The sequence below is a fragment of the Mus caroli genome, unplaced genomic scaffold (assembly GCF_978045245.1).
Source record: "Mus caroli unplaced genomic scaffold, Mus_caroli_1 scaffold_9, whole genome shotgun sequence".
Classification (NCBI taxonomy): domain Eukaryota; kingdom Metazoa; phylum Chordata; class Mammalia; order Rodentia; family Muridae; genus Mus; species Mus caroli.
The window spans coordinates 48,987,623-49,007,179 of NW_028227264.1; the positions used below are offsets into that span (position 1 = coordinate 48,987,623).

At 35.3% G+C, this 19,557-nt stretch overlaps 1 protein-coding gene across 1 annotated transcript in view; it reads left to right on the plus strand.

The window, feature by feature from the left end:
* Nucleotides 1-19,557, plus strand: part of Ascc3 (activating signal cointegrator 1 complex subunit 3) — a 282,052-nt gene that overhangs the window by 96,286 nt on the left and 166,209 nt on the right. The window contains exons 15-18 of the mRNA XM_021173819.2: nucleotides 7,591-7,782; nucleotides 8,083-8,307; nucleotides 15,330-15,449; nucleotides 18,513-18,677. Coding sequence (XP_021029478.1) covers nucleotides 7,591-7,782; nucleotides 8,083-8,307; nucleotides 15,330-15,449; nucleotides 18,513-18,677 — 702 coding nt within the window. The remainder of the gene's footprint in view (nucleotides 1-7,590; nucleotides 7,783-8,082; nucleotides 8,308-15,329; nucleotides 15,450-18,512; nucleotides 18,678-19,557) is intronic.

Here is a 19,557-nt window from a genome sequence, read left to right on the forward strand (position 1 = left end):
TTTAGTTAGTCCTTATTATCTTTTCCCCTCCTTTCTCTCTCCCTGGCTGAGTGGTCCCACTTCTCTCATAGCTCTTCTTTGCCACAGTGATTCCTTAACCAAAATCCTAACCTCTAACCCTAATCCTAACTCTCTCTTGCAGTTTATGATTTACTGAGTGCCTTTGAAAGCACTTTGTAAAAATGAAATTAGGAGCTGGTCCTGGTGGGACATGCCTTGAATTCAAGCATCTGAGAGGCAGAGGCAGGTGGATCTTTATGGGTTTGAGGACAAGCTGATCTACAGAGTAAATTCTAGGACATCCCGGACCACATAGAGACATCCTGTCTCAGAATTCAAAATCAAAACCAAAACAAAATAAGAGTAATTTAGTTTATATGTACAGACCTTTTTTCCTATTTGTGTACCACATGGATGGAGTACCCACAGAGGGCAGAAGAAAGTATGTGATCTGCTGAAGCATATATAGATGGTTGTGATCCATCATATGGGTGCTGTGTATTGAACATAGGTTCTCTGGAAGAACAATAGTGCTCATAACTGCTGAGCCATCGCTTCTTCAAAAGCACTTCTTTATAAAAGTTTTACTTTATATGACTATTCTAGTATAAATAGTTAAACCCAAAACAAAACCGTCTTGTCTCCCCTGACAGGATAATAAACAATATATATACAGTTAACCTGAATGTTATTCCCCACAAAAAGACTGTTAAGCCGGAAATAGACCTCGAGAAGGAATTGCCACTGTACTTGTAGAAGTAAAAAATCATTTGAGTGACAGATATTTTCATTATTAAACCATTGTTTTTAATTGTGTTTTCATTTTAAATTAAATGGATTTTTTTAGAATCATCAGATTTTGTCTTACATAAGAACTTGACTTTTGAGAGACAAAGTTTTTTCATATATATACACACACACACTTTAAATATTCTATCACTAGATTTAGTATCCCTAACCACTTCTTTATTGACTACTTTCTCTTACTTATTGTTACTAATCTGCATCTAGGTTTTGTTTGTTTTGTTTTTTAATATATACCATATTGAATATTTCTCTCAGTTGAAAATGGCCCATCATATGGAAAAACTAAAGAAACTAACTTGAAGTTTCTGTTGAACAAATGAGAGTAACATGTATCTGAAAGCTAATTTAGAGCATAATTTTATGACTTTATTTTCTTTTTATACCAATAAACTGTGTTTTCTTAGTCTTTGCTGAAGTAGTGGCAGCTGAGGTTGATTCAACTTTTTTATAAACTGTGATAGTATTAATGACTTTATTTTTGTTTTAACATTTTCATTCATCTATCACTATGGCCATGTAATATTAGAAATTCTTTTAATTTCTGATTAGTAAAGAAAGATAGTAGGTAAAAATAAAATCCCTCCCTTTACTTTTAGTTTTTACTTTATGCATATGTGAAATATCATCTCCTAATAGGTCACCAGCCTTTTTTTGTGATGCCAGATAATATAGTAATTCTGCTGTTAGTTACAGCCATGTAGAAAGATATTAAAAGGGATATTTTGTTTGTTTTTAGTATTTTTTAAAATAAAGTTATAGAAAATTACTTTAAAAAATTACTGCCTACTTAGTTGGGTTTTGGAAGTTTGACAGTAATCCCATAGAGAATAAAGGGCTTGAATCTAATCAAATCTGGATTTTAATTTCACTTTCTAACTATAAATTTTAAATTTCACTTACTGTTGCATGCAGTGGCAAGAGCATTTATATCTTGGGTTTATCGATTAAAATGAAATTTATTATTAGTTCACTTGACTAAAATGAATGCTGTAAAAACTTGGGAAGAAGTGAGGAGGAAAATAATAGCTTAAAAGGATGAGGGTTACAACAGGATTTAAATCAAAAGACAGAACCATAAAACAATGAGCTGTAAAGCAATAATCAAGTTGGGAAAATAATAGTCGCAGCCATAGCGAGTATTATAGCTGTTATGATGTATACACTTAAAAATTCAATAACAAACTAAACATGACATTTCTAGCTAGCGTATCAGAAAAAGCAGAAATAAAACAGGCAAACAGGTTGCAGTGAGAAAAAAAAAGATTGCCAGATAAAATTAACTATTTTTATCTCTAGTAAATTGTAAAAGAAACAAAACCAAAAAACTAAATATATTTAAGGCTAAAGTGATGGCTCTGCAAATTTAGAACACATGCTGCCCCTGTAGAAACTGGGGTTTGGTTTCTAGTACTAGTATCAGATTTCTTACAGCTACCTGTAGCTGTTGTTCCTGGAGGACTGACACCCTTCTCTGAACTCCACCAGTGTCCAGAAACACCCATATTAAACAAAAAGAAAAATGAAAACCTTAAACATTCTAAAGATAATTTGATGATTGCCATGCTCATAGATTTTCAGAAGCACTGGTTCATTCAGAGTTCTAATATCTATAACCTTCATGTCTAATATCTTAAATCTGGGAATGCTCGAGTAAAAGCAAAATACATAGCTGTGAAGGGATTTTAAAGGACAATATGGACATCTGTTCACTATTATGTTATTAGCAAACATGACTTTAGGGGGTACGGAGATGATTCAGCCATAAGCCTGGCTCCCAGCACCTACATGGTGATTTACGACCATCCCTAACTCCAGTTCCAGGGGATTGATGCTCTCTTTTGACTTATTAGGGCACCAGGAATGCACATGGCACACGTACATATATGCACTCCAAACACATAAATAAATATTAGAAGTTTAATAACTATCTTAGAGTTTATTAGAATTAATTAACACCAACTAATTCTGTTATCACTTGTCAACATGTAAGTATCACTCAGAGTAATGAGAGACTGGCAAGAGTGGGGGTTCTGCCCTTGTGACACTGGTAATTTCACATAGAATTTAGAAATAAATAAGTAAATACATAGATATCGAAGAAAATGTGCTAAATTGCATTTTAAGAAGATAGTAAGCCATTCATTGCACACAAAGAAGAAGAGTAGATTAAGGTCTTGAATTTCATTAGGCAGTCAGTAAGAGTAAGATTTCCAAGGAGAAGAGACTACAGATAAAGGAAATAAGAGACATTTGAAGAAAAACATGGAGTTTCCTTTATTTTTCAAGGCAGAAGTGATATATTAATGTTCTGTGGTAACTCTTCAGGAGAGGCTGAGCAGAATCTGCAGTTGGCGAATTATGCATGTGAGAAAGAGAAGGGAGTGTGTATGATACACATATCTAGACAAGTCAAGAGACTGCAGGGCTCAAAGAAAAAGTGAGTGCATTTTCCTTCAACACAAGAATTCATTTAGAGGTTTGGTGAATCATCCCATACTATCCACTAATGAATCTGTTCCTCAGAAAGCTGCTTCCTTTAACATCACCTTGCTAGCCCTAGACAGAGTCAAGTTCTCAGATCAATAATAAGTTAATAGGAAAAATGTATATATTTTTTACATTTATTTAGCATGGATACCTGAGGATAGTTTGCTAGAGTCTGTTCTCTCCTTCCACCATGTAGATCCAGGAATGAAAGTCAAATAATCAGGCTTGTTGGTGAGAACCTATTCCTGCTGAGTTCAGTCCTCTTGCCAGCCCTTCATGCTACATTTTTGGGACAGTGACTCACTTGTCTCAGGCTGATCTCTAGCTCCTTGAATTTCTTATTCTTCTGCCACTACTTAGGGAGTGCTGGGATTACAGAAGGTGCCACCACATCTAGTTGGGGGATAGAAAAAGTGTTTCCTCATGCTAGAGGAGCATGCAACCCACTGAGCTATATATCTCTGTCTTTGTGACCTCTTTATTTATTTATGCTTTGTTATGTATGTGAGAAACTGAGCATTTTCTAACTTAGACATTTATATTTCATTTTCTTTAAGTGGTTCATGTTCTTGGCACATGAAATTGCACATACAATCAGATATTTTTTATTTTTTATTCATGATTATTTTCCATGTAGAAGATCTTTTATTTCAATGTATATATTATATAAAGAGCATGCCTGTTTTCTCCATGGTGTCTCAAGCCTTTTAAAAGTTTGTTTCGCTATTTAATCTCTGAAAATAACTCCAATAATTCTGTGATTCTTCCTATATAATCCTTGGGGGGTTCCTGTTGCTTTAAGATTTAATATAGAAATGGTCATTTTTATTTGACTCAGTTTCTGAGACTTCTCTCATATTGCCTACAGTACAAAGACAGAGCTTTGCACACATGTTTTTGTCATAGATTCTTTATATGATAAGTAGTTTATGTTTTTGTCTTTTTCATTGGCCTGCAAATTATGTAATATTTATTGTTTTACTTTTATTTGTTCTTTTTTGATTCATAAATTCTCGTCCCTTTTTCTGATTCTCTACTGTGTTTCATTAATTACAGTAATTTTTTTCTTTCTTTCTTTTTTAAATAGTCATTTCATTTGCTTACATCTCAAATGATATTTCACTTCCTGGTTTCCCCTCCACAATCCCCCCATTTCACATCTGTCCTCCCCTCCCTCCCCTTTGCCTCTATGAGGGTACTCCCCACCTACCCACCACTCCAGCATCCCCCTACACTGGGGCAACAAACCTCCACAGGGCCTCCTCTCCCACAGGTTTCAGACAAGGCCATCATATGTATCTGGAGCCATGGATTCCCTCCCTGTACACTCCTTGGTTGGTGCTCTAGTCCCTGGGAGCACTGGGTGGTCCTGCCAGATGATGTTCTTCCTGTAGGGTTGCTATTACCCCCTGCGCCTCCAGTCCTTCTCCCAGCTTCCCCACTGGGGTCCCTGAGCTCAGTCTGGTGGTTGGCTCCAAACATCCACATCTGCAGAGAAATGGCTCAATGGTTAAGATAACTGACTGCTCTTCCAAAGGTCCTGAGTTCAGTTCCCTGCAACCACATGGTGGATCACAAACATCTATAATTCAGTCTAATGCCCTCTCCTGGTGTGTCTGAAGTCAGTGACAGTGTACTCACTTATATAAAATAATTTTTCTCTTAAGAGTTTAATTTAAAGTGTCATAAATTTGAGATTGATTGGTATAAAATTATCTTATTAGGTCAAATTTTTGACTATGTTGTGCATAGATGAATAAAAATACGACTATAAGAATCTTTCTGTAAGAAACTCTGATCTCTAATCTTAAATTTGCATTAGAATATCTTGAGTAACTAATTAGGTATGTTAATCCATGAATATAGAAAAATAATAAATATTAACTGTTATAGAAATGCCAGTCAGAACCATGCTCAGATACCTTATACCACATTATACCTTCTACCATATACCTTTTATAATGTCTAGAAAACAATTTAAGTGACAGTACAAGTACATGTGTGTGAGAAGCAATGGGAATTCTCATTCTGTACTGATACAAATGCAAATGTTACTGCCCTTTGGAAATGGTTTTCTGATTTCATAAAATTCAACATACAATTACCATATGACTCAACAGCTCAACTATTTACATCTATACTAGGGAAATAAAAACACGGATTCACAGATGCACAAATAAGTATAAACTTTTGCAGAAGGTCCACCTAAAGTCTAACCGAGGCAGGCAGATCTGTGTGAGCTCAGGGTGAGCCTGGCCTATAGTAGAAGTGTCAGACTACTGTGACAGACTAGAGTTACACCTTGTCCTGCAAATAAAGTCTAAAAAGTAACAGTAATACCAGAATTATCCTAGGAATCTATCAACAGATTAATGGAATTGGAAAGATTGATTTATATACACAGTAGAATATTTTTTCAGCCATAAAGAAGAATGAAGTTACATAATACAGGGAGGTGGTTGTACCTGGAGATCCTCACATTCGGTGACCCAAGTCAGTTCCTGACATAACCATGTTTTTTTTTTCCTCATTCGCTTAACTTATGTTTTTATATATGTGCAGAAAGTCTTCAATACATATAGGGCATGAAAATAGAAGGGGAACTATATAGGGAAACACCTAGATCTCTGCAGGGAAGGTTGTTGCAGGAGAAATGGGAACATAGGCTGTGGGGGTAAAATTATATTTACTTTTCAATTTAATTTTTATAAATTCTTAGCAATCTGTTCCAGAATAAAAAAAAGCAAAGAGTTTCTGTGTGTGTGTGTGTGTGTGTTTGAGACAACGTGTATTATCGTTGTCCTGACTCAGGTTTGTCACTGGACTCTACATTGATAACAAGTGTGTCTGGTTATTCTAGTACAGGCAATCTACAGGCAGGCCTCAACAGAAGCAGGCAGTCATCCTTCAGTACAATTGTTACTCTGACTGTTAGCTCTGAGTGCTTGTGTCTTAATGTTAGAGAAGTGGAATTGGTCCAGTGGCCTCCCTCCTATTTTGGCTTCAGAAGGAACTCTGTTATCTCTTATCGAATACTTCCATGGTCTTTGATATTAATAATAGATGCTTCATAAAATTTAAAAATAATATCTCAGCTCTAAACAGAAAAAGGCAATGTGATTCCAGTATAGTATATTTATTACTTGACATCTCTGTGACCAGATAGATACCTGCCAAAAATAACTTGTGGGAGGAAAGATATATTTCAGCTCTGTTTCAAAGAGTTGTAGGCCATAATAATAGGAAAGGGATCGTGAGGTTAAGGAAAGCTGGAGTGTGCAACAGAAATTCCTTATATGGCAGTAGCCTGAACTAGGGGACCAAACTAATGCTCTTAAATGGCCCAAGGACACTGATCAGCTCCATCTCATAAAGGCTCCATTATCTTCCAGTAGTGTCACAGATATGGTCCAAGTACTCCGAACATGGCCTGTGGTAGACACTGCAAATTCAAACCATAAATCTTTAGTTACACATAAAGTGTGCTATGTTTTCTACACAAATATAAATTAAGAGTATATTTGCATTTTGTTAGGTGTATATTGTCTTTGGGACTGTATAAGTTGTCATTTATTTTGTTGGCCACTAGGTGGTGCAGTTTACTAATTTATTATACCCAACCTATAAGCAGAATTTATGAAGTGATCTTTTCTTTAGTTGATTGCTTAGAGATTAGAAAAAGATGTAAATGACCCACAATGCAATCATTATGGCAAAGCCTGGATTAGAACCCCAGCTTCCTGACCTCTCATTCCCTGATATAGTCATATATTGAAAAATTAGTCAAAAATAAGCTCTTAATGACAATAAGACTTTTTCCAAAACAATAATGAAGATATAAGATCCCCCCAAAAGGTATTATTATTAAACATCTTTCAAAAGTATTACACTAACACCTCCAATTTCATAAAAAATACTTTAGTGTGTTTCATCAGTTAGTTTATACAGTCTTTGGTTTAAAACTTATGCAGAGCCTACAAGTTCAAACCAGTCCGAAGAATAGATACTAACAAGGAAAGTAGTGCATTCAAATTAGATGTATGGTTGTGGAGGAAATGTGATCCAATATCTTCCTACCAAAGAGCAACATGAACACAGCTGTAGGTGAACACTGTGGGCTTCCTGCAAAATTTTAAGACACAAGATGATATTTGTATAAATCACTGTTACCAAGTTATACCTTAAGAAACGTTTAAATAATTTTGCTTTCTTTGATAAACTCATTCAGCATGTATGAGGTATAGCAATTGCTGTTAAATGCTAATTAACTGCCTTTTATGTTTTTTTAATTTCTAGGTACAAAAGTCAAGAAATAAGCAAGTGCGAGAATTATTCTCAGATGGCTTTAGCATTCATCATGCCGGGATGCTTCGGCAAGACAGAAATTTGGTTGAAAATTTGTTTTCAAATGGGCATATCAAAGTCCTTGTCTGTACAGCCACATTAGCCTGGGGTGTCAATCTTCCTGCACATGCCGTTATTATTAAGGTAGGAGCTTACCTTCCTTTGCACATGGATTTGTGTCTGTTAAAGCAAGCTCCTGAATTGATTTATTTAGAAACATTTTGTGATTTGTCTGTTTCATTGACTGAATGTTGTTTTAGCCAGAATTTTTTTCTCTGGTAAAAGTCTAGTTCATAATAAAGAGTTTAACTCTGTCCTGCCTGATGAAGGGATTATTTAGAGTATGCTTTTGGAATCTTCCCATATTTGCCCAATCTCAGGTTCCAGCTCTTCAGGATTATATGTGTGTGCTTATGTAAATTTTATTAACTTTTCCTCATCTAGGGAACACAAATATATGCTGCCAAAAGAGGCTCCTTTGTTGACCTTGGAATTTTAGATGTCATGCAGATATTTGGCCGAGCTGGACGACCGCAATTTGACAAATTTGGGGAAGGAATCATTATAACAACCCACGATAAACTCAGCCATTACCTCAGTTTGCTCACTCAACAAAACCCAATTGAAAGTCAGTTTCTGGAAAGTCTTGCAGATAACCTAAATGCAGAGGTAAGAACTTGGAAGCAAAAGATTGAGTTGGTTGTTTATTTGTAGTATGAGGATTGTAGTGATGGGAAAGAGACAAAATAGAGGCTGCCGAGATGGCTCAGTTGTTAAGGGTGCTCCAACCTCGGCAAAACACCTGGGTTTAGTTCCTACCCAACTGCCCTGAAAGGTCAGCCCCAAGGAATTTGACACCTGCTTGTGGCCTTTTCTGGCATCTGTTTGCTTGTGCACACACACACACACATTTAAAAGTACATCTTTAAAAGTAGAGAAAATAATAGGATAAATGGCAGAATGTTGCTTAATTCACAGCAGTGTAAAAAATTCATGAAACTAATGGGAGCTTGTTGCTAACTATATCAGAAATCTAAGCTAACTTATAGAGGTAAGGGAAATAGCAATAGTAACAATGTGCATTTTATTTTGCTTTTCTAATAAAATTTACTAGATTTATAAAGTTACTTTATTAGATCATTTGGTAGCTTCGTTATAAAAATTTTATACAAATTATATAAAACTGAGATTTGAGCTTGAGTATCACAATTTGTTTTGCATATGTGTTTGTGCAGCTTCTGTGCTCAAACTGATCTAAGCAGCCTGAATATCTAACATCTTAAGTGGCAAAGAATGTGAACATTTTTAACAACTTAGAATGTATATATATCGAACATTAACTGTTTTCAGTTTCCATGCATTCTTAATTATTGCTGTGATATTGTATATTTTCCTATACCAGTTTCCTTTCTTAGCCTGAAGTTGTCTAAATTATTTCAGTAGGCTTTATGTGAGCATGAACTAAATGAAGGATATACTCACAGTCACAATGTATGCTAGTCTTATGCCATGTCCTTTTTAATGGGTTATAGAACTGTCTGCTACATCCTGCTTGTATTATTCATGTTTTCTCTCAAGAGTTTGAAAAGCAAACACACAGTTCTCTGTTAAGAATAGTGGCCAAAGGAGGATCAGAACTCCTGGAAGCACAGTGCAGTGGCATCCAAAGAATTGCATATGTGGCTGAAGGGTTCAGAGGGAGAGAATACATTGGGTGCTGGGCTGCTGCAAAAATAAAAACAAAAACAAAACAAAACACAAAGAAACTTTGTGAAAGCTCTATATGAGGTCAGAAAGATACCAAAGTTTGGGAGGTATGATTGGAGATTAGAAAAAAAAAAAGGCATGAGGGGCAGGTAGATAGCCAGTGGGAAAAGGCACTTGTACCAAAACCTAGGACTTGAGTTTGTTCCTTTGTATCTCAGGACCCATGTGGTAGAGGGAAATAACCAACTAACTACTGCACATTATCTTCTGACCTCCACATGTATGCCATGATACACATGGTACATGCAGAGAACACTAATAAAAGTAGGTTTTAAATGACAGGGGGAGGGTAATGAAAGGCTTTATTTTCTACTAAGAAAATTACAGGATAGTTAAAAAAAAAAGACTAGTAGATAAATTTGACTCCAAGACAATATTAATAGCTTAGTTTCAGTCCTTGTTTTTGAATATGATTGAATAATTTAAATAACTAGATATAAATAACTTGCATGTCTTATGAACATTCTCTTATTTTTTTCAGTCATAATGCCCAGCGATATGCTTGGCTATCTCTAGCACTTCAAGGTCACTTGAAGTTGAGTTTTGAAAATAGTATTCGAATACACAGGTCCATTAAATCTAGTTTATTTTATTGAGCTTATATTTGGCACATCTTAGATAAAATGTAGTAAGTTAAACTGAATTTATTTCCTTGTATTGGTACTTTGCTTTTTCCCGTGATGTAGACTAAATATTTTTTAAAATATCAGCAATAGTTTCTCTGCCTTTCACTGTGCAAATAGGTTGTGTGAGCTGCATCTTATGTCGTCCCCTTGAGGCTAGAGACTCCATTGAAAGAGGGAACCTCAGTTGAGGAAATGACCTCACCAAAAGGGCTATGGAGGCCCAGGTCACTGTAAGCAGTGCCAAGCCAGTAAATGACACTCCTCTGTGGTCTCTGCATCAACTCCTGCCTCAGATTCTTTCCCTGACCTCCTTGGAGCTTAAGATAAAATAAATCCCTTCCTCCCCTAGCTGCTTTGGTTATGGAGTTTTATCACAGCAGTAGCCATCCCAATGAAGACAGATTTCTATGTAGCTTAGTTTAAAGCTCGTGGAGTCTGAATTTTAGTCAACTTAGAACTAATATGTTTAACTACTTTTTAAGTAGTAAACCCACGTGCTTTTATAAATATACAGGAAATACAAACTGAATCAAATACTGTTCTTATCATAGAACAGTAGAATAGTATCAGTGAAACTAGCCCTAATCTGTGAATCAAAGTCAATAATGGTACATATTTTCATCACTAACTACTTAATAGATACGCCATTTTCAGAAATGTCATCTCACTATGAGCATAATTCCATTTAGATACATAAAAAAAATCCATACTTTGAAATTTTTAGCCTTTGTAGTGAGGTATAATCACTGCTAATTTTCCCCCTCATTACTGAAATTTCTTTTCTATTTTTACTGATGATAATACAAGTAGAATGTGAAATTAATTTTGGTAAAACTGGAAATCAAGTATAAATCATTTCATAGTGTGAATCTGTGTTGTACTATTAAGATCATGGGTTTGTGTTTACCCCATCTTTGTTAAGATTCAACACTGACAATGATTAATGAAAAGTTAAACTGGAAAAAGTGTTGTCTCTAATGGCTTTGAATTTATGAATATAATTTTAACTAATTAGACAAATGCATTAAGTATAATTTAAACATAAATGTTTCATGCATATCTTTGCTCTTTGATATCTCATAAGATAACTCCAGAACCATAAAGCTGAAAGATCTCAAGTGCATTCTCTTTATGAGTCCATGAGAGTTTGCACTGAGAGAAAAGCAAGTGTTTGAAGCTTTTTAACAAGTTTTCCGAAGATGTCACTATTCTGCTCTCTTCTAGTAAGCCACCCTTTACATCTCAGCCAGTTTTTTAAAGCTAGGGTACTTTTCCTTTATTCTAATATTTATTCTTCAGAAGAATTCCATGTGTGCTCTATAGATACTAATGCATATTATGCATATACCCAACTTAAGTATAACCATGTTTTCCCATTCTACCTCCTATTATTCCCCAGTGGAAATCCTTTGCCCTAGAAAGGCATTCTTCTGATCTTATCAACTTCAGTATCTAGCTTTTATTCTTCTTATTTATAATATACTAATCTTGTTGGCTTGTGAAAAATATATTACATGGCCATTCTACCTTGCTATGTAGCACATACCACAATTGACTTACTATAGTCCCTTGATAGCCCCATGCACTTACTTCCAGCCTTAAAGTAAATGAGGGGTGGGATACATTTTTTATGTATTATAAGGCATGTATATGCATGTGTGTGTGTATACACATATATGTTTATAAACTTGCTTATTTAGATTTTATATGATTTTAATCAATTTTCAAGGCATATCTATGATACAAATAATCAAAATATCTTTACATATTAAACTTTAATATATCAACTAGGTATGAAGTATAATTTAAGTCATATATCTAAATTTCCAAAATAGGGTGAGTTATATTTCCTTTAATGGATTTTCATCATTCACACATCTAATATTTGAAAACCAATGTTCAGTTTGAATCCATTGTGAGGCAGGGGAGTTGAGTTTGGAGTAGTTATCCCAGTGGTTATGCGTTTCAGCTTCATGCAGGGGGACTGGCACGTGTCCAAGGACCATGCTTTTATGCAAGTGTCTTTGTACAGAATGTACTGCTGACTAGTAAGGTGAAGGAATACATTTCTCACCATTACAAGACGCTTTTCATTTATGTCACCAGGTGGCGATAAAGGACTAGCCTCATAACAATGAGGACCATGGAATGAACATGTATTTTTCCATTCAGTGTCTTTCCTTCTTGTGAGTGATTACAGGATTTTGCATTACTTGAGCTGATGATCAATACCTGTGTCCTCCTTCTGTTCACCTGATCAGAGGCTGCATCAGCAGGTTACTCATGTTAATTTACTGAGGGAGCTTCTTTTGCATTTTATAAATCTTGATTTCTTTTATGTTAAAATAATGTTATATGATCATAAGAAAAATAGTTCCTAAGACATTATAACCTACAAGCACGCACACATGTGTGTTTGTTACTTAGTTCCTTAGTTACCTAAATAGGGAGAGTCTTTTATTGGGTATAGTGTAGGAAGGGAGTTGGTTGGGGAACTTATCTGGCATTAAATAGGAGAAAGGGAATGTCTGGAGTTACTCATTATCAAACTAGTTGCTTTTTATTTATATTTTTACTAATTTTATTAACCTTCAAGGGAACATTTCAAGACAGAATGTGTAAGGCCCAGTGTCAACAACTGAACTTTTTAAAAGCCTTTTTGAAGACAGTGAAGGTTAGTGGAGGAAGAGGGAAGTGAGTGCTGGAGCAGTTGTGAAAAGTAAGGTTCGCAGAGTAAGCAAAGTTTAAGTCAGCACTCCACCTGGATGCTAATACTTCAAGAGTAATAATACTGGTGAGTTTCTGACACAGTGATGAAGTAATCATATGTTTTCACCTCGTGGATGGTAGAGATGTAAGGGGGAAAGAGGCTAATTGCCAACATACCATGTGTTAACTGGTTTTTCTCATATCCCATGTTCACTATTACCATCTGAAATGTAAGAGGATGTGCGTACGTTTTTGTTTTTTGAGGTATGGTCTTGCTTTAGTCCAGGTTAACCTCACTTGAAGCCATCCTCCTGGGGCAGTCTCCTCAGGACTGTAATTATACAATTGTGCCCAGTGAATATGTTTAATTCTTTCATAATCACCATTCAATATAGGACTATATAGTACTTAATGGTTAAAGTAGTTATTAGATATCATAGATTATATATACAAACACATAATTATAGAAATATTTTTCTATTGAAGAAATTCAGACATGCAAATAGATTTCAAACAACTTTCTTTGCTTCCTTCCTTCCTTCCTTTCCTTCTTTCTCCCTTCCTTCCTCTCTTCTTCTTCTTCTTTTTCTTCTTCTTCTCCTCCTCCTCCTCCTCCTCCTCCTCCTCCTCCTCCTCCTCCTCCCCCTCCCCCTCCCCCTCCCCCTCCCCCTCCCCCTCCCCCTCCCCCTCCTGCTGCTGCTGCTGTCAGGGCTATTCTGTGTAGCCTTGGCTATCCTGGAATTTGCTCTGTAGATGAGGCTGGCCTTGAACTGACAGAGATCCACAAGACTCTGTGCTAGAATTAAAAGTGTGCACCATCACTGCCCTGCCAAACATGTTCATTTTTTTAATTTTTTTTAAAAACTCCAGAGTAGAAAACTTTTGACTGGCCCACCTGTAATTCCTTAGTAACTGTGTAGCTCCTTATTGACTCACATTTAGGGTTTGTTTGTTTGGTTGGTGGGTTGGTTTGCATGAGTTTACACTGTTAAAGATTCAGTCTATGGCTTTGTATATACTAAGCATATTCTCTTCCACTGTACTATATTACCAGCTAATTTGCATATATATCTAATAGAATTAGTTACATAAAATTAAAATTATAGGAATTAAAACATATGACATTTTTCTATCATAAATGCTAAAAGGACTTCCTAAAATGCTTCCTAAAATTATATAGAAATAAAGCAAATTTAACTTTCAGTTTCTTTAATATTAGTACCTTAGTTATTACTTTTCTTGTTTTTTTTTTTCTCTCTAAGATGTACTAATTTATACAGAACTCATCTCTTATTAAATTGAGCTAAGGATTTGTAAAAGAATTACAGGTGTCAAGTCTCACACTTGGGATACTCTCACAGAAAGCACTGCTGCTTCCAGTTGGTCTGCTAGATAATCACATATATGTCACACAAGTGTCTCATTCAAATTCTGTTAATGTCATTGTCTAATAATTATTTTCTTTATACAGAGCTCATATTACTTGTATTTTAAAATCATTAATTGATGCTTTTTAAATTAGTACATGTCAAAAATACATTAAAATGCCATATTGTACATACCATTTACTTTCTGAACATAACCTAAACATGCTTTTTTTATTATGTTATACATATAAATTCTTTTTAAATAATGAAAGCACTTCTTGTTTGTTAGACTATTGTTTTCATCTTTGACTTTCTTTTTTTTTTTCTTTCCCCCCTCCCCCTTTACTTTTTTGTTTTTTTTTTTTGAGACAGGGTTTCTCTGTGTAGCCCTGGCTGTCCTGGAACTCACTTTGTAGACCAGGCTGGCCTCGAACTCAGAAATCCTCCTGCCTCTGCCTCCCAAGTGCTGGGATTAAAGGCGTGCGCCACCACGCCCGGCTCATCTTTGTTTTTCTTATTGTTAGTGCTTTGGAGATGGAATCTTGTCACTCTTTTACCCAGGCTAGCTTCAAACTTAGGACACACTGCAGCTATACCTCCACATTGAGGCAGTGGTTGTCACCATTTTTGGCGGGATATTTTTAAAGTATAAGTATTAATTTGTATAAACATGCTTTTTTGTAGAAATGGTTCCAATTTTCTATTGTGTTCTGGTTGTGTGTCAGGTACTAAGACTACCTGAATAGACAAAGCCAACTTTCCTTCTGTGTTTTTAGTAGTTACTGCACAGAAGCAGGGAAGTACATGCACATCGTAAGACTTATATTAAACTTTTCAGAAAAAAATTGAATATTTCCATTTCAATTGAATATTTCAGAAACAAATTGAATATTAAGTGAATTAGGAAAAAATAACAAATAACACAAAAGTCCTTTAATACTATATAAAATAAAGTTCATTCATGGAAAACATCAAATGCCATAAAATTGAAGAAATTCGGCTTTTAGATATCATTTCTAATGAACTGTTTTCAATTATACTAGGCAACAGTGATGTTTAACAAATTGAAAATACCATGCCTACCAATTATGCTTGCCTTTTTTTAAAAAAATATAATAGCTATTTTCAAAAACTAATTTCTGACAAAGTAGCGTTTACCATACATAGTGTTTGTTAGTCTTTCATGTGTTGCTTTACCATCTTCTGTGTTCTTCATTTGCAGATTGCGCTGGGAACAGTCACCAATGTGGAAGAAGCAGTGAAGTGGATGAGTTACACCTACCTCTATGTGCGCATGCGAGCAAACCCCTTAGCATATGGCATCAGTCACAAGGCATACCAGGTACAAAGCTCATTGGGAGAAATAGAAAGAGCAAAATGCTCAAGCTTTCTTTTGGGTTGTGTGATCTTTTCATAATGTGAAAATAAATATTTGTTCCTCTCACCTCATTTGAAAAAGAGTTAGGGAACTGGAAGAAAATTTCAGAGCTGTAATGTTTTTTAAATAACACTGAGCAAGATGAAATTGACCCTGATAATTACACTACTTTAAATCTCTTTTACCACTAATACTATTAAATCCGTATTTATGTTCTGATGAAGCAGTTTTCAGATAGATTTCTATGTCCAGTATTTTGCTGTGTTTGTTTTAAACTGATATATTAGTTTGGGAGTAAACTGGACAGGAAGAAATTTATGATGATGTTTTAATAATAGGCTTATGTTCTATATAATCTGTTCCCCTTATCAAGTTGCTTTACCCTCTATTCTGAAATATTTAAGTGGTGGCAGTGATGAGTTATCATCATAACTCTTTGGAGGCCAGGATCACTTTCATGTATCAGTGCATAGGCAGACTGAGAATTGGATACATGTGGGGACAGCCTTTCCTCTGAACTTCATGGTTGTGTGGTCCATATGGCTTACAGATTCCATAGGATCTTGTTTTTTCTTTAGTACTCTGCTTTTGTGCTGTAAGTGCTTCCTAATTACAGAAAAAAATCCTGTTGTGGTCTAATGAAAACATTATTTCACTATCATCATGTGGATATTCACTTATGTCACGTCAAAATTATCAAAAAGATTTAATTTAACTCAAAATGTTTCTCCTTTTACAATAACACACATCTGATCTTGTTACCAAAGCCAATGCTAGGGCTTTACTTTTGTTTTTCCTTTTCCTGTGCAGTAGATTTCACAAAATTTCATACAGAAGCTACAACAGCTAGTGCCAAAAGTAAGTAACAACAAGTGCCAGTGTTGCTACTCTGAAACCTCGAACTCAGAAATCTGCCTGCCTCTGCCTCCCACGTGCTGGGATTAAAGGCGTGAGCCACCATGCCCAGTTTTCATTCTGGTTTTTAAGTCAGAGCTTTATTTTACAGACAAATTGATTGGTTGCTAGGTACAGGTTTTCATTATAATCAGTAAGTTTATACACGGTAAACATAAAACACTGGATGTTCACATTACAAGTAAAAGGATTGTGATAGTAATTGAGGCCATTATGAAAATTGTCCAAAGGGGTAAAACTTACCTTGGTGCATATGTGATATGTTGAATGAGAAGTGTTTCCCATAGGCAGCTTGCTGTATTTGAACACTTCATCCTAAGTTGGCAGTGATTTTTGGAAAGGCTATAGGACAGTGGTTCTCAATCTGTGAGTCATGACATATGGTTCATTTACATGGTGGAATACTATTCAGCTATTAAAAACAAAGACAGTGTGAAATTTTCAGGCAATTAGAAGACTTATAAATGATAGCAATATTAACTCATTTGGTTTTGAAGCTATTTTTTATATTTCTCTACTCCATTAAAAATCTTATTTTACTTCATTGTTTACAGCTAAGAGGAATCTTAGAGACTTGATATATGTCACGTATATGAATATGCAGATACACATAAATATATATACAGCATAACAATAAGAGTAATTTTTCAGGTATTGGTTTAATAACATAATTGCTGCTTATAAAAAGACTAGGAGCTGGGCGTGGTGGCACACGCCTTTAATCCCAACACTTGGGAGGCAGAGGCAGGTGGATTTCTGAGTTCGAGGCCACCCTGGTCTACAGTGTGAGTTCCAGGACAGCCAGGGTTACACAGAGAAACCCTGTCTTGAAAAACAAAAACAAACAAACAAAAAGGAAACAAAAAAGACTAGGGCATGTTTTGGTCACACATGTCTGTTAAAACGAGCTTCTAAAAGGGCAAAATAAGAGAATTATAATGGGGAGGCCATCCTAGAGTACATTGTGAAACGATCTCAAAAGTTCAAAGCAACAACAACAAAGATTGTATTGTAATAGATTCAATACTATAAAAAAATCCAATATTCCTCTTTATTTCAATTTTTATGATAAGCAAAATAGTTTTCCCATTAGGAATTTTGAAAATGCATGGACAGTTATTCAAGAACAATTGAAGTATTTTTGAAAGGATCATTACTGGGCAAGAGCACTCTTACCCATTTCCCCATGAATACTAATACTAATCCTCTTGAAATGTTAATATGGCTCAATAATTTTAAGGCCCTATTTGTTATAGCAAAAAACAAATTTATATCTAACTTTATTATTATCTATCTTATATTCTATAATATTTGAAGAAAATGTACAAATTGATAGCACCAGTGGTTTTTAAACTTTACTTAGTAATAATCTCTTCTTTTTTCTTAAATATTAAAATATACATGTATACACATATGAAAACTGAAATCAGTATTTTGAAAGGACATCTGCAGTTCTGTGTTCATGGCAGCAAATTTCACAGTACCCAAGAAATGAGCACAACTCATCACATGTCCATCAGTTGACGGACATGGAAAATGTGTTCCATATATACACTGAATAGTATTCGTCAGTAAAAATTAAATCCTGTGCATTGTGGCCACATCCCTGGAATGAGAGACTATAGGAGAGATTAAATGCTGCAGACATAGAAAGACAACTGCTGTATGATATTATTGTTCACCAAGTGTTGGGAACATAGAAACGGAGAATACCGTAGAGATGCCCAGAGGCTGAGAAGAGCAGGGATGTGAAAAGTTTGGTCAGTGTGTACTGAGTTACAGTCACTTAAAAAGCCGGATATTTTCCATGATGTAATACCACAGGTGATAACAGCGCAGCACGCTGTGCTCTTATTTCACAAAGTTAGCAAAAGCTTTTGTTACAGAGAAATGATACATGTTTAGAGAGATATTTTTAATCATTGCCAAATTGTATATTAATAAAAATGACATACTATACCTTTAACGTGTTCAGTTTGTTATATGCCATTTTAAAAATGAACTTAATTTCAATCTAAATGCTCAAGAAAAAGCATGTTAATTTCTGTAAGAAAGCATATGCAATAACTTTCTAAAACGTTTCATACATACATATATATTTCTTTCATATAGATTGACCCAACTTTAAGAAAGCATCGAGAACAGCTCCTTATTGAAGTTGGACAAAAGTTGGATAAAGCAAAGATGATTCGTTTTGAAGAACGAACTGGCTATTTTTCTTCTACTGATTTGGGTAGAACTGCCAGCCACTTCTATATTAAATACAACACCATTGAGGTAATATACTGAATGTAACAAATGCAACAATATCTTCATTTTTAGGTTTAAATAATTTCTAGTCTTCAGAATATGCTGATAATGCAAAATAACAAAAGCATTCAATACAATAAAATATAGTTTTGCTAAGTCAATAAAGCTCTCAATGTACAGATAAGATTTTAACTGGTCTGGGTTCCATGGCAGCCAGCCAAGCATACTGTTCAGTCCTACGGAATGAATGCCGGATTGTATTACATGGAAATGAAGTATTCTGCCTGGTTGTGCATCGGCTTGACATAAGGTAGAGTCATTGTCGAGGAAGGAGGCTCAGTTGAGAAGAGGCTTCCATGAGATCCAGCTGTAAGGCATTTTCTCAATTAGTAATCAATGAGGGATGGCCTGGCTCATTATGGGTGTGCCTTCCCTGTGCTGGTGTTCCTGGATTCTAGAAGGAAGCAGGGTGAGCAAGCCAAAGGAAGCAAGCCTTTGAGCAGTATCCTCTATATCAGCTCCTACCTCCAGGATCCTACCACGTTTGAGTTCCTGTCTTGATTTCCTTTGATGATGAACAGTGATATGGAAGTGAAACCTGAATAAACCCTTTTTTCACCAACTTGCTTTTTCATCATAGTGTTTTGTCACAGCAATAGAAACCCTAACAAAGATAAATAGTTGAGAGATTTTTTAAAAGTCAAAAACAAAATTTGCATCTTACTAAGAACCAGTGGGTAGAGTTAAAATTATTTACTAGGACACACTGACACTTGCAGCCTGAGGAATTTTGAGGGTTAATATTTTAAACATGCAATGAAAACTTACTACCTTTATAAATATTTCTGTTTTGTTTTGTTTTGTTTCAGTGAATAGTTCTGGGTGTGGGAGTCTCATTTTTGTGGCC